At 32.8% G+C, this 16,825-nt stretch overlaps 2 protein-coding genes across 2 annotated transcripts; both read left to right on the top strand.

Annotated features, from left to right (window-relative positions):
* Positions 1-1,812: 1,812 nt before the first annotated feature.
* On the top strand, positions 1,813-4,960 carry TRIADDRAFT_54487 (uncharacterized protein; the record flags this gene model as incomplete). The annotated part of the gene is made up of 10 exons (XM_002110961.1): positions 1,813-1,901; positions 2,785-2,800; positions 2,900-2,935; positions 3,127-3,220; positions 3,538-3,641; positions 3,835-3,930; positions 4,006-4,092; positions 4,215-4,275; positions 4,575-4,739; positions 4,863-4,960. The coding sequence occupies 10 exons, from the start codon at positions 1,813-1,815 to the stop codon at positions 4,958-4,960; spliced, it is 846 nt and encodes a 281-aa protein (XP_002110997.1).
* A 3,186-nt stretch (positions 4,961-8,146) lies between these two features.
* On the top strand, positions 8,147-11,867 carry TRIADDRAFT_54486 (uncharacterized protein; the record flags this gene model as incomplete). Its single annotated transcript, XM_002110960.1, has 8 exons — positions 8,147-8,174; positions 8,383-8,444; positions 8,934-8,993; positions 9,839-11,071; positions 11,163-11,220; positions 11,291-11,463; positions 11,554-11,655; positions 11,742-11,867. 8 exons carry the CDS (start codon positions 8,147-8,149, stop codon positions 11,865-11,867), a joined length of 1,842 nt encoding a protein of 613 aa, XP_002110996.1.
* Between the last annotated feature and the right edge of the window lie 4,958 nt (positions 11,868-16,825).

The raw sequence follows: 16,825 nt of genomic DNA, 5'->3' as shown, positions 1-16,825 counted from the left end.
CTGAGTGACTCTTGCAAAGAATGCAGCGGCAGTGTCTCTGTTCGTACACTGTACTGTACGCCTTTGTATGGACTAACACTACGGTACTGTTATGGACTGTTTGTACACTTTATGGACTCATGCTGTACAGTATAGTCATACAGGCAATTAGGCATGCTCACTACTCACCTTCACACTAGGTCATGGTGACCAGGTGACCTGTATGTCAAACGTTTGCAAACTTGAAACTCACTTCAACAGCGCTGACGTGACCCAATCGCACGATCGCACCGGCCATAGTACAGACTAGAACAGTACTACACGAACTAAAACTGACTGACAGGAGGGAGGGGACAAGAACAACAGCTCCCATCTTGTGCTATTATGATGCGGAATTAACGTCCTCCTATTTCATCCTTTGCTTTTTTTCGACTATATTCAAAGCTTTCCCCGTCGCTAGATTCAACATTGGCCAAAGAATTTTAGACATCCAATTTGAATTTGCCTCGTTTCCCTTTCACCTTGATGGAAGTTCATTCTCGATAGTTTAGAGTGATTGAGTGCCGGACTTACTCGTCTATTGGATATCCTTATGTTATTCACGATGACATCGGATGAGTGCGCTTGAAAATTGACAATTAATTATTGTTAATTAACTGACAGATTATCCAACATCTAATATACTGTACAGTGTAGAGAGAGAGAGAGTGATCGGTAGCCCATCAATTTTTACAAGTAAACTGGTACTTGAGAGCTTTAAAGGACACTAATTGGCCTACTGACAAGGGGACTTTACTACAACGTTATCATCGGAAAAGTGGTAGGTTAAGGGAGAAATACACTAGGCAATCAACACGTAATGTTTAGTCTAGTAGGGTGCGATTTACGATTGCAATTCAAATCCTTACGCTACGGTATTACCGGTGGCATGCAAGTCGTCACGGAGTGTTTTCCTCATTTTTTTATTTTTGGCGGATCCTTTTTAACGAAAGGCACTTTACCAGTGGTTTCAGCCACTACTAATAGTCTGCTATCACCTATCAGCTATAAAATTGTCATGTTTATATACAAATCATGCGTTGATTCTATGCTTAGAATACAACAATTTACTGGATATTATCACAGGACATAAAACAAAAGTTATTAGTGGCTATGTGAAAAGTGTCGTATTGTGCACAATACTACCTAGTAAAGTTGCTACTGTATACGACATAAAGGAAATAACACTTGACATTATTGCTCACAGTGCTAACGCAAGATGGTGAGAGATATTACACTCAGTTGATTTCTCTATTTTCACACCTCATAGCTCTATGAAGCCATAGTCACTGAAGGCTTTAGTTTATCCAAAGTTTTGATGATACAATTATGTTCTCAACACATGTTATTGTAAGTATATTAGTAAATACAATATGGCATCGTAATTCAAGTTATTCCGTATTTATAGCCTGATAGATCCAATCACTATCTATGAAAGACTGTATTGGGTAGAGTGTACTAAATAAGGAAATCTTTTGCTCTTGGAGAGTCTCATCTACTGTAGGCTAGTTCATTAACTTCATAAATCATCTATCAAAGCACGTTGTAGTATATATTAATATCATCGTTATCTGGCCATGTTCTACTGTAAAAAGCCACCCTTTTCGCAATGCCCCATCGTGATGTAATTTATATACAAATGTGGATGGCGCTATTATTGAATTTAGTATAGCTGTAACTAATATTATGTTGATTGTGTCTTCTCGATAGCATCATTTCCTCACGGCTTTACTTTACGACTAATGATTTGGCTTTGGAGATTACAGTTTGTTTGTTTTTTATAGTTTTTTCAGCATGAATAGAAGACGTAGCAGAAATAGCTCTGTAAGTGATTATGATGACTGGAATAATTCACTATCAGTGGATGGATCATCCAAAAATACGTAAGTAAATTTACGATGTTGAAATGTAACTACAGTCATTTAATACTAGTGAGCATCTTGACCAAAAGATAAATTATCATGGTTTTCAATTGTTGATCCATAATGTCCAATTTTTTATCTTCACTCCTGCATTATTAATTTAATCTTATACGTAGCAGATTTATAATATGCGAGTCGTATAATTTAGTAGTGCAGTACATATATAAAAAATGGTAACATTGATAGTAAATAATGACGATTTATAATCATTTGCAACACTAGACAGTCTGGTAGCGGTTTTAAAAGTAGGATGAATACAGCCATTTAGTTTAGATAGCTTATTAACTATGAAACGGCAGTTACTAAAGGCCTGTAAGTCTAGCATGCAGACTCGTCAACACTGTAATATTAGAAGACATCTTATTTGTTTTCTGTGACAGAGTGTAAAATGACTTGACTACTGTGAGGTCAAATGTATAACTTCAGATCGATATGATCATACAGCTGATACTGAAAAGGCTGTACAACCGGAAACTTTAGATTTACTAGCCTCATGTTACTACTATAATGTACATTAGGGCTCGATTCTACTGCTATAGGGGCAAAATTGTTATCAATATTCCTGTCGTTAATATCATACCAACATTTGAACAGCAAAATCATTGATAGTTATTATTGTTTCCACTTTATATATAAATTAATTATTATTATGTACTCATAAACCCTCAATGACGCTATTTCCTAGAATAATTTTGTTATGGTGCGATTTTTAGTTTGATTATAAGCGATTGTATTGCAACATTGCATCTACACAATGATAAAACGATCAGTAATTTACATTTTAAACACGGAAGTAATTTAAGATGAATATTAAATACCGTGAATGCTTTTTCCAACAATATAGAAACACCGTGAATAAAGTAAGCAAAAATCTTCCAATCAAGTCAAATACTGAAAAGGTCTCCATATCTTCATTGTTTTGATAATCCTACTTTACAATTATAATATATTATATGCAGAGTAATATCGATAGTTTAATTAACACGCAGCTAGCGGTATGTTTTATGCTTATATCATGCTAGTGCTACTTTATTAACACAGTGTTATAAAATGAAATGAAATATTCTAGTGTAATCGTTGTACATATAGTTGAACCTTATCCCGGTATTTGTATCGCACAATTTGATTTTTCTTTAATCAAATTGCCATTGTGTCATAATTACCCCTTTCTTTATATCCAAATTAGATAAAAAAATATCGTAGGAAAGCCCAGGAAAGAGTAGAATCTGATTTTCATCGCACATTCAAAATTTCTTGGAATAATGAACGTGTTCTTGATGGTAAGAAGTAACTAAAGTTTCTATCAATAAACCTTCGATAATGAACACATACTAGATGTTTATCCTTCATAATGTTTGCAGCAAATAAAAAGTTTTTATAATTTTACATTGTGGTTTTCAACGCATCATCTTGGGTGCTATAAATTTTGACTATGTGGATGTAAATAAATACGCGTATATGTCATAATGATAGTATATTATTGTCAAGATTGTTGTATTCTTGTCTGATAATCGTTAACTGGATATTTAATACTGTAGTACAAACAATTTGCTAACATTTATCATCCTTGTCATTATTTATATCTTGAAAATTTTAGTCTTTTCATGTGCTCTGAAAAAGGATATCTTACTACAAGGCAAACTTTATTTAACGCAATATAGACTGTGTTTCTATTCTAGCATCTTTGGATATGAAACTACTGTAAGTAGAGCAATCTACTATAGTACTCCACACTTGTTTTACTCGTTTGAACTGGATGCTTGTTCTATAATCGTACAATTTTTTGAATGTGATATTGATAATTGTCATTTCTCAATAATTATTGTAATATCACATTAAAAGTACGAAATGAACAATTAGATAACTAATTATACCGAACGTTTGCCATATACAGGTTACTATCAATTATACAGATATCTGCGAGATTTCTAAACAAAAAACGGCGTTACTTTTTCCAAATGCTCTGCTGATCAGAACACAAAGTGAAAAGGTAGAAAGTTTTGGTTTATTAGAATAAATAAATGGTAGCCGCTAACCTTAATGTCCTTAATTCGTTTATTTTTAGTACCTATTTCAATCTATTATATCTCGCGAGTCTGCGTACAGGATTTTAACGGAAATGATCGCCGCTCGTACATCCTCATTAAACATGGTATGAACAGCTAAAGTATTGTTTTAATAGCATTGCGTGTGAATTACAAGCTAGAAATTTACGCTATTTAGAATTTATTTGCTTGAGATTGCTTCTCATCTCTTGTATGATACCAATTTTAGGAAGATGGTGATCGCTCTAATGATTCTCACAGCAGCGACAAGGATGTTTCATACAATCAAGGTAATAATCGCATATCTTATTTCAGTAGCTAAAGTGAAATCTTAACATACTTGCAACGTATAGAAGTAATAACGAAATATAATCGTTCAAGAATGCCTAATAAGCTAGGGAGCGATACCACAATACATTGATGATACTAAATGTATTACAGATAAGATCCGATAGTGTATCGCTTATTTGTGCAAGTAGTGTTGATTTTAACGAGTAACGACACGTTTTATAGTATCTCGTAAAAATCATAGTCGATATTAATATATAGAAATGTGGTGATGGTTTTCAACTTTAACATTACCATGTAGAAGCTTCAACCCCCAGTGACGAATCCTTACGAGTACCTATAAACGATAGAGTATATGCGGAAGTTCCTGTAAGTGATGGCGATGAAACAGCGTTCTATCATAATCCCCACTTCCATGATTTATCTCGATCTCGAATAACAAGCAGATTAGAGAAAAGCTCACGAGGTAAAAAATAACTTTCAAAATTAGCTTTTTTCTTAAATAAGTGAATTTACGATAAAATATCCAAGCAACTGGCTTGTGATGTACTTAATCAATGTCAATAAATAATGTTCAATAATATTAAAGGAATTGACTTGTATACATTTATTGGTTTATTAGACTCTCAAAAAACTAACAAAGGTAGAAAGTCTTTTCAGATGTCTGGAGTTATCATTGTATTGTAAGTATAACTTAAAATAACACTGGCAAACAGTTTAATCAATTCCAATGGATATTGACAAATTTCTCAATTCGTTTATTTGTAGGACTGTCTTCAGTCTAGTATCAACTGTAATGCTACTAAGGCGAGTGGCAAGTGTAGATAATATATTAAAGATGAAATCGTCGTTTCAATAGCTTAATTATTATTAAGCAATTTCTTTGATAATGATTTATGCCTATCTTAATAGTTGATATCACCGAAATGTTGGAATATAAACAATACTATAATGAATCAGATACTCGCTTCGATATTCAGAAGTAGCGCTACAAAGATAGCGTAACTTTTATTCAAGTTGCATAATACATGAGTTAATACTTTTCGGAATGTACATAGTAAATTTTGAAACAGATATAGAACTTATTTTGAGATAGTAAATTTCTAAAATGAAGAAAATATTCTAATACACTATAATGTAAATTGCCTTTATTAAATGTTCTTAAAATCAAAGTACATAGTTTTAATATTTAAATATTGGATTGCAATTTATCTGGAAATTAATGTACTGGTTATGTATTTTTGGGTTCAAATCACTAGCCTATCTAGAAGGCACTCATGGCTGAAAGGCATGTTATTATTACTAATTTGCCATATTTTAATTGATCATATCAATAATGTACTATTTTTGATGTTATAATTATAAAATTATTGAAGACTTTTCTTTGATGCTAACACTACGGTAAAGCAACTGCCCTATAGTACCATCACGGTATGCTATTGAATATGACTACAATTTTAGAATTTCTGTTTATTCACCCTGATAGGGTAGTACTATGTCTATTTAATTTCAATATTATAAATTGAATAACGGTTACAGATAGATTGGCGGTTATTATACAAATTATGGTAATACTTGTAATCAACTATAAGGTCAATAGAATTTTCAAGAATGTTCCTTATAAGCATTTGATACTAATAGTCTACATATAATTACAGTATGAGGTAATTTATTGATAGTAATCTAAAAATAGAAAGAAGATTCAAATTTTAGCCTTTTGAATATTGAATATTATGCTGATTGAAATTGACAGCGGTGAAAAATTAACGTGTCTGCCATGAGTAATTGTTAAGTTTATCTTTTTTACCTGCTAATAAATTATAGAGAATATTGTTTGATTGATTATAATAATACAGGACTTATCTAGAGCTAATGCTCTGGTCTACGGGGTTTTGAACGCCTATTTAGATACGTAACAGATATAAAACGCGTATGTTTTGATCTCGTCATTCAGCATTTCCACTGTATCGACCACTTGTTATTGTAAGTTAACTGTTCAACTGTACGTAAGCTTGCGATCTACTTAACTTTAATGACTGTAGATTGAAAAGTTGTTAAATTTTCTATTTGGTGAGATACGTGTATCGTGCTTGCTGTATACTGTACTGTACAGTAAACAAATTGCATCATCATCCCTGAGCATAATTGGATATCATAGGCAATTGACACAGTAACTGTTATCGGTGCAAAAGGGCTGAGTGAGTTCAGTTTGGCGTTATAGTAGTAGACTGCAGAATCTACTAGAATAACTTTATATCTATGTATATATATATATGTCATAGATATACAATCTATCCTACCGTATACAGCAACTGTAGTGCAATATTATTACGACTATGACTAAAAATAGATTTAGACTAATTACCCTACAGTACCCACCCGACCGTACCACACCGTATTATGTACTGTACTGTACAGTGTACAGTAGAGTCCGGCATCTTGTAATTATATTTTACTACCTAACTGTACTCTACTCAAATCCAATTTCCCTTGGCACCTGACACCGGTTTGACCACTGACTAGCGTAGTCATATGGACTAGTACTAGTAAAAGGTGAGGGCGACTATTTTGCTAATCATTTCAAGTGAAATGTAGATATGAAGCAATACACTATACTGTCCACAACCGTAGCTGCTTGGTTGATTTTGTACAGTGCAGAATACGGTTTCAGCGGTAACGTAGAATGGCCAGAAAAATAATCAATGAATCTATGGTTTACTGCAACTAGTGAGCAACACGGTACGCCAAATGGATTTTTAAAAGTGCTTTAGTGAATTCTTCAAATCCTTGATCGAAGGAGATGAAGAAGTGATGGCATGACTGACGATCAATATGTACATCGATCCCGAGTTAACTCGGCACAGAGCACTACGACAGTATTTGGTTCTCCCCTCAAATGAAATCTGCTTGTGTAATCTAGACTGGCTGAGACAAAGTCAAAAGTCCTTGACTGGGTGTCGATAGGAGTGCTACAACATACCTTAACAATTCCAATATACGCGTAGTGTCTACCAGGACTTTTGACTTTGTCTCTTGGGGGTACACCGCTATATTACTGTGTTATATCTGCCAACGAGGTTAAACCAGAGAGGTAAAAATCAATCTGGTATTGGTAGACTGCCATCTCGAGGGCCAGCAAAAGGTGATGTCATCCTCACCATCACTTCCTACTGTAGGCAGTATTGTAGGCGCGTAAAGATGACATTGCTTTTGTCTTAGCCTTCTACTTACTGCCATATCGTACGATGAATATTAATCGTATAATACTACGTATCGCACTATGTTTTAGTAGCAAAGGTCAAATTACCAGCAAAAATAATGTCACTAGTACATGCCGATTGCACAACCTATCCATTGCCTACAGTGCAAAGTCATCGCCATGGGCGACATTCTTTTTTTAAAAAAGGACTATACTGTACCCCAAGTCAAGTACAAAATCGCTAACCATGGCTGCTGTATCGGTGATAGTGTGCAAATATCCGTCCACTACACCACAGTCAGAGAATCACAGTAGATAAAAAGAGCATTAAAAAAATTGGATAGATAGAAAGTCCAATTGGCTAATTGGGATGATTGCCACTCATTGCGACTAGTGGAGAAAGATTGGAAATAAACTTAATTTCTTGACTACAAGATTAGAAATTGATAGCTTTTAAGTTGCTACAACTCTTCTGTAAAGTCCTTATCCTTTGATACTGTGTAGGCTTGCATAGTAGTTGGATGTCGCCATCTTTGAAGAGAGACTAATAGTCATGTTAGGATGATTTCCTACTAAAGGTGTTCATTTCTCCTGACAGTGTCGATTCGTTGTCAAAGTTTTCACTTCTCCTCAGCCAACTGATGTGAAATCAACGACATTGACTGTTCAATACAATGGCAAATAATGATAGCTTTTATCACGGTAAGTGTTGGTAGAATTCATGTTAGATTATCAAAACAACTCTGGTGCGAACTAGTTTGAACTGGAATTCTACTGTATGAAAATACTTCTCCTGAGCTGATGTCATGCTTCATAGTGGTCGTGATTATTTTACAGCTGTTATTCATTGGTAATTTCTGCCTCTTGTTTTACATGACTTCTATCGTAACTTTTATAATATTCTATCTAGATCATGGTGCACTGGATGCAATCCCACTAAGGTTTAGTGACAAGTTTAAACCACCACCAAAGGTAAGTTATACATAAGGGACGCAATCCAAATGGAAATTTTACACAATTTATGATCAATCTTGATTGCCTGTATGCGATCAAATTGGACGCTAATCTTGATGGATAGGTTAAGTTGCTGTTTGAAGGCTGTTACAGCTTTTGCACTTATCAATTTTAATGAATAGCAAATGACATAGTTAAACCGTTTTCAACCTTTCAAAGATCAACTGTCAATTGTAGTGTATTGATAACATGTTGATCTACGTATACGTATAGCGATATCGCAAACAAACGGCTTTTGGTAATACTGTAGTTTAATTTTACTAACAGCAATGAATTAGCTCTTACTACGATATGACTCACTTGATTATGATCAATTTTACTGGTAGTTTTAATATTCAACACAAGATAAAACTTGTAACTTGGCTTGTATCGTGATTCATCACAATAATAATTAATTAATACATAAATCGAATCAATAGATTGACTTGACTATATGGTATTAATTAGGTTACGCTACCGTTCGGATGGAAATTAAGTAAACCACCAGCAGATCTACTCGAATCTAAAGTAAGTTCGCTGCAACTATAGCAACATTTTAACGATTACTCTGTGAGAGGATATCATAAATAATTGGTAAAAATATGTCACTTATTTCCATAATACTGATGTTAATCGGATGAAAATCATTCTTATGCCTTACTGTAGTTAGGCTTACCTGTCAACTCATTAAATCATAGATCTTGGCTGTAAAGTAACTTCAAGATTCTGTTATTGATATACAGTACATACTATGAACTCTTTTTACTTCGACAAATAATTCTTAAATAATAACTGTGTGTATAATCTACCCTTTAAAAGCTGCGAGTTACATGTACAATGATATCTTTCTGACAAATTGTCATACTATGCGTATATCGTACTATCAAGGTAGCTATCTGTTGATGTAGTACTTGTACGGAATTAAGCTTGTCCTCTTAATGTCGTCAAGGATAAATAGCCAGTTCTGAATATGTTTAAATGATTGTTGATTGAGAAAAATATTATTAGCAGAGTACAATTTTCATATCAGTCAGCTCGGATGCACAATCTCATTTCCTTATGAAATAATGAGCAGTTATACCTGTATTAATGAAGAAACACCGCATCTACCGTTATATTCCCTAGATACTCGACTCACTCGCATCTTTTAAGTACTATATTTAATATAAAGTCCAGCTCAAGTTTACCTAGAATAATATTAGATATTAACATATTTGTAATACTTCTACTGCATTTAATTTATACGATATTAATTATAGTTGACTACTGTCAAACGATGTGCGTCGCTCGTATGATGAATTTAATTTTTCAGCTTAGCGACGGAAACAAGTATCTACTGTACTATATAATCCTAATTTAAATTTATTTTTTAGCATGATTTTACTTTAGAAAATTCCGTATTAGCCTCATTACGTCAAAAAAGAAATGCAACCGTTTCAGCAGATAATGTAGTTGATATCGATGATTCTTGCAATACTTACGAAAATTCTCAGCTTTCGTCTAATGCCGTCGTCTCTGACAACAATCATGTAATACCTCCGTCCAATCTGCCTCTGGTGCCGCCGATGAGCAATGATATTTTACAACCTGTCGATGTTTCAAAACAAACTACCGTTAATAATACTACTAATGATGAAACACAGAGGAATACTTCCAGTTGGGCTGAATTTGAATTGGACAATTCTAGCCCTTTTGAATTAGTTGAATTGCAATCCATAAATGATATGGATGCGCTCAAGACCGTTTTGTTACCAGATTCTACACATGTACGCGCTAGTCAGTCCTTATCTAAGGATAGCAATATTTCCAAGATATCTCAAGCTTCTATTTCTTCAGAATCTACTAATGGAATTTGGCTTTCACAATCAGGAAACGATAACATTTCGGAAAGAACTACTAGCCAATATGAAGGTATTATAGTACTTTCAGTGTCAGAAAGTAGCAAGTCAACGGACACCCTAACTGCAGCGGGTGTCACCAGTAATGCTGGTAATTTTCAAAATTCGTGCACAAATAGCTTAGTTACTCACCCGCCAACCCCTAACACAACTTCAGATAATCTTTACTATAAGTCAACAAACATGACTAGTACTATGCCTAATATCAGCAGTGGTTCTATTCACTTAGACAACAGTCGTAATCATCAAACGATGCCAGACAACGTACAATTTTCTAAGCAACCATTAGTTTCTAACGTCGGGCAAGAGGATTGGTCTCGTAATGTTCAACTCGGTCACTCAGGAAATGGCTTAAATGACTTAATGGTACGTTCAGGAGCCAACTCTACTCAAAGAAATCATCAAGGTGTCATCAATTTAAATATAGGCAATGATAAGCAAAATTCATCAACCAATCGTCACATATTCCAATCTTTTCCGACATCACGCTTTGACAACCAATCAAATACACAGTTACCCCGCGCTAACAGTTTACATAATGAAGACCTAGTAAGACATTGCACTAATGCCGGTAATTCAGCGGCTGCTGTTAATATTAACCAATTTAATTTACCGAAAAAGTGCGGACCCTCTATAAGTAATGAACTCGGATCAAAACCTACTGATTTTGGAATAAAAACAAGTGATCACAATGTACGATCATTGCAGGTACTTAAATAATCAACTATATTATTGAAATTGCTATATAAATTGAAATAGTTGCATTAATTAATTGCGATGAATTCATATTTTTAACCAGCAAACTCTAAGAGAACGATCTTCCAGTTACCCAAATCCAAATGAAAATGATATACGTTGTATGTCTTTGCTACGTTGAGTCACCATGGTATTCCATTTGCTTATAACACCTCTATGTTTAATTTATAGTACAAGAAAAGAGCTACTCACCTACCGATAGCGGTATAGTTAAAGACATGAGTCCACCAATAAAGGATCTTACTGCGCCACAGCAAGCTTTAATTAGTGTTATGGTGGATATGGGATTTCCAACGAATCGAGCTGCTAAAGCTGCTATAAAATACGGCGACGATAGCAAAAAGGTAATTTACAGTGACTTTCATGCTATTGGGCCATAAAAATGCAATAGTAAGTAGACTTATGAGTATTTTGATTTTTCATCTTTACTTTAGGTTCTTGACCACTTGATACGAGTTGAAAATTTTTGTGAAAAAGGTTATTGTGGGTCTAGTTGTGAAATCGCTATCAATGAATATGGTACTGATGACGAAAAGGTTTGATAAATGATAAATTATTATCAGTCTGGAATAAGCATTACTGCAGTATGCTTTATATAATTTATTCAAATTACGCACTTTAGGTCATTACCTTTTTAAAACTAGAAAAACAACTTCAAGAACTTGGCTTCAATAATGAAAAAATTCGTACCTCGTTGATTAAATGTGATTTAGATAGTGACAAAGCTGTCGATTTATTAACATCATAAATCATTAAAAGGAATAGGATTCACCTCGGTAAAACTAATCATACTTAATTAATTAGCCTACTTATCGTATGATATGATGCTTTGATCACTCTTCTATTAAAAAACCTTTGTATTAGTACAGTTTGCATTTGTAAGCATTTATAAATTAGCTATTTAACAACTAAACATTAGTAGTTAATATGATACTTGAAAATAATTTTATTCAGATTAAGATTACACATATTGCTATTACGTTAAGAACAATTTCATAAGTCTATTCATTATTGTACAGCACTACTTACATAATAATCCTTATCTGTTTTTGTTAATATTATTCTCTTGTACTGTATTTATAAAATATGAATGACCCTGCGTCATAAAAAGTATCCTTTGCAGCTACATTTTAAGACAATATGTACTAATGATTGTTAGGACTAATGTTTATGGTATGTACATTTTTCGTTAGTTATGAAGCGGTTACTAAAGAACTTATGTTTTAAAGTGAGAATCAGTATCTAGATCATAACAAGTCTCGTTAAGGAATACTCAGCCATCGCTTGTTTTGGATCTTTACTATTGTATGAATTTATCGTGCTAGATCTGTGTTGCCACTCTGTTAATGATCACTGGACTTAGCAGTTGTATGATTATATATTGACCATTGCCACATATATTTGTTGGTCATTAAATACATTTCATAGCATATTTATCTTAACAGCGCAGCAACAATATTACCTTTTTTAAATGGTAAGGTTCAGCAGCGTGGTAAGTATTTCAGTGTAAATGCTGCATTAAACCGCCATTCAACAGCTAACATTTTTTAATAGTTTTACTTTACTACCGCTAGAAGTTAGATCCTGGGCTATTATTGCTATGGATCTGTGCGGCAGGCCATAAGCTTATCTATACTTGAGTGATGATTATTTAGCTTAGAATACCATGAAAATGTAATATTTGCCAGGTAATGAGGCTGTAGCACGAGAAAAAGACTTGCTATACTGAGTCATAGGCCTGGTAAATTTTATAAGTTTAATAATAGAGTTTCATTTAGTGACGCATACAGCCCAGTCTAATTAAATCTCATGCAAAGCAGCTTCCTAGAGATATGATGTATCCAGTATAGTACAAATTATAATATGCGGCTTCGTATGAAAGTAGTTGCATTGCAGTATACGGCGCATGCTTTGCTTATGCTTATTTTCAGTGAATACAGGAGATATCGTTTTAACTGTAAAGAATTTACGCGATTGAGATTTCAGAGCAAGATGACCTGGCATTTATTTTTCGCCTTCAAATAATTTATATTTTTATTCCAATACAAATTTAAAGTGGATAAAGGAGTTCCCGAATTGTAACATTTCAAATCAGAATTTGTAATACAAGTATGACATGCGCCAACATGAGGTAACTATAATTCTAAATCCTAGAGTTTATCAGCTTTACTAAATGACGATGCAATGGTACAACGCAGCCTTTAAATCGTATAATGAGCTAAATATCATTAGCTTATTTAGAAGATCGTATAATTTCCATATTTTTAATGATCTATGATAGATTGAAATTTATATAAATGCGATGTAGATATCACTTTACTAAAGTAGAGACTTAAATACTGTAGCAGAAAATTACTCCATAACATCATTACCTACGAGTATCAGGAATGATTCACCGTTAGTAAGACAATGCTAGTAATAGGACATAAATAAAAAAATCCGCTTAATCAACTTTAAAATTACATAAGTTAGTCAAGAATGCAGTAATAGCTAAGTTACCTGCTAAATATCAATAAAATTGGAGTATAATTTCCAGTAGAAGCTATCTTTAAATATCTTATTCTATTGATGTTGCAATCGGCTAACTATAGCAAAATCATGGCATAAAATTAAGTATTACATATTGTTGGATTTACCTGTATGATTATTGTTAGCCACTTCCTTCTCTCTTAATCTGGCCCCCCACATTCATTAAATATACACCACTTTTTAATTTTATACAATTTATTGTTTAACTAGATTGATATCTCTTCAGTACAATCTGATTCCGCGAAATGAATTAAAAGTGTGACTAGCTAAAGTATACTACATTCAGATTTAGAAAATACTATTCATGCATAAACGAAAAATTGCAAATAATTTTTAGATGTATAATGTTTACATGCCGCAACTATTGATTATGATTTTATAACCATTACAGCAACAACTTAAAAATTTGGATGGTCATTTAAATCGCAGATGATGTATTGATCTATAGGAGCTACAATTCATCTACCAAATTCGTAGAATAATATTATAATATATCTTGAAGCTGACGAATTTCAATAAAATTTACCCACGCTCTAGCTCCAATCTTAACGTAAAATTAGCCGTTATAGTATATCTAGTTAGAAGTTAGCACACTGGCATCAACCAAATGCTAAAAATTATTTAATCAGATAATACTAGGTACATGATACAACGTAATAAACCATAGGTGTGAAAAAGCTAGAACATTTTTATTGTAGTCTTTGACATTTATACTTGATTTTCAGCAATGTTGGCTAAATCTTAATTTTAAATAGCTCCACCGCATTAATTTATGATGATGCTAATGGAAGAGATTAAAATGCAATACTCTCTCTAGTGCTGTTATAATTTTGTTGATGGCTGTTGTATGCATAAAAAAATGCGGCAAAGCTAATAATTGTATAAAATACGCTCGTTTAAAAATTTAATTATGGACACTTTGATATTACGCTACTATATGGCTTTAGAAATATGACGGTTAAAAATCAAATTAAGCAGCTGAAAACATGAAGAAATTAAAATAATTTGTCTCTATGATTAAAAGTACTATACATATGAACTCGAATCGAATATAATCCATTGATTCTATTTGGATAATATGATGGAATACATTTTTTTCTATTCTTTTCCCCCCCCAAAAAAATTAAAGTGATCATCTTTGTCATAATACATAACAGTTTCTAAGATTGTTAATGTACTGTGCCGTAACCACTGCTCGGCCTATAACAGCAAGCCTGCAATTTGCTGTATCACCAGTGTTTATTTTTATTATTACATGAAATAGAGAAAGACTACATTTGGAAATTATATTCAATTTCTGTAGTTATGAAAGAAAAATGACAGTTCTATAATACTAATTATCTCTATGGCGAAAAATGGCGTATCAAAATTGAATTTAATGTAGTTTATTAGTCCCATTATAGTACTTTTCATGGAACTTATCTATTTCATTTTTTTTATTTCAATATGAGTCTGGAGAAAAGGCAATACTTGGAAAATCCAATTAAAATATTGAAGTAATGAATGAAACAAATTAAAATTAGTTCTACAATGCTGATTATCTGTAAGAAAAAATGCCATATAAAAATCAAATTTAATACAGTCTAGTGGTTTTGTTTGCATCCAATTAGTGAAAAATAGCGCTAGAAAATCTAATTTGAAATTTTGAAGATGTGAAGAAAATAAATAATCTAATAATACTGCTTATCTCCTCCGTAAAAAATCTACTGCATGAAATCGAGTTCAATTGAATTTGTTGGTTCCGCTATGTGCGATACTTTTGTGGATATTTTTTCAATCTACATCTTTGGTACACCGTATAATAGTCTACAAGCCAGTCAATATACTGCAACTAGTCACGTATGCATCCATCTATAGTTATTAATAGTAAATCTATAATTAGCCATACGCATACTATTCATTTTTATAATAACCTGAAACAAAAATCAGCCCGCACAATGCGCAACGCGCTGTTTGTGTAATTTAGCATACAATTAATATCGCTACCAAAGCAAATAACTACGCCTCCTCACCAAGTGATGAACTCAAGTTTTTATCCATTAATTTGCTACTATATTATAAAGCAATTTGTCTTTATGAGTCTAGGCGATATGCACAGAAAAGTAAGGCCATGTGTAGATGTATATTTGAAAAATTAATATCAAGGTTCATAAAAGATACAACCACCGTGTATTATGATTATTATCAACCAAGAAATAGGTATCACGACAGCCAAAGGTAGAGAAATTATTTAGAAACTACTATCTCATGTATTCATTCATTCGCCAGTCTATTCATAACGCTGAAATTACTTAAATAATAATTCACATATAATACATAGGTAGACAGGGTTAGCGATGCGCTTGTGATATTATTCTATTTCTAAAGGTTTAAATAGTGAAAGAATTGATTAACCTTACTACGATATGATAATCGTATCAGCAATCTCGATTCTATTCGCGTTTGTAGTCGCTGTTAGAAGCTTAGGATTCGAATTTTAGACTAAGTATATTATAATGATTGATAATATTTCCTAAATAACATCTATCGTAAATCCTGTATCTCATCGTCAATACATTTTTTTTGTGCTTTAAAATAAGATACAGGTTCATTTAACCACCCAGCGCAATATTTTCATCCAATTCAATAAATACATTGTATAAATATATATATATATATATATATAGTAACCAATTTGTAATTTCCTAAAATAGCTACCACCTCAATCATTGCCTGTTATGTTTTGACAAGCTCGCGGTACCTACTGTAACAGCATCTTTACCGCCAAATCTTACGATCGATTTAATACGTGATATTCTTTAAGAGTTTGTTGTTCTATTGTGTCTACAATCAAAAGTTAAATATATCCGTTACACTATATCGATATTAAACTATTTTATTGATCCCAAATGGTGGCAGATGCGGAAATTAATGCGAAAAGTTCCAATTTTTATGCATGCTAAGAACTTTCTAATTTTCTTGTTTCACTATGATAACAATTCAATCTAAAAATGCATTAGATTGTATCATTACAATTAATTATCAGTCTATTTGAGCATGTTCATAGTTATCCCACCGTAATTTAAAATGACAACGCCGATATTAATTCTTGGTCGATTTTATATCAGATATAGAAATAAGCTGGTTTTATTAAGTTTCTTAAGTGTAATAATAAAATTATTCGTCATTTGTTAACCT

This window comes from Trichoplax adhaerens, genomic scaffold (assembly GCF_000150275.1).
Source record: "Trichoplax adhaerens TRIADscaffold_3 genomic scaffold, whole genome shotgun sequence".
Lineage (NCBI taxonomy): Eukaryota > Metazoa > Placozoa > Uniplacotomia > Trichoplacea > Trichoplacidae > Trichoplax > Trichoplax adhaerens.
This window is presented reverse-complemented; position numbering and strand designations above follow the sequence as displayed.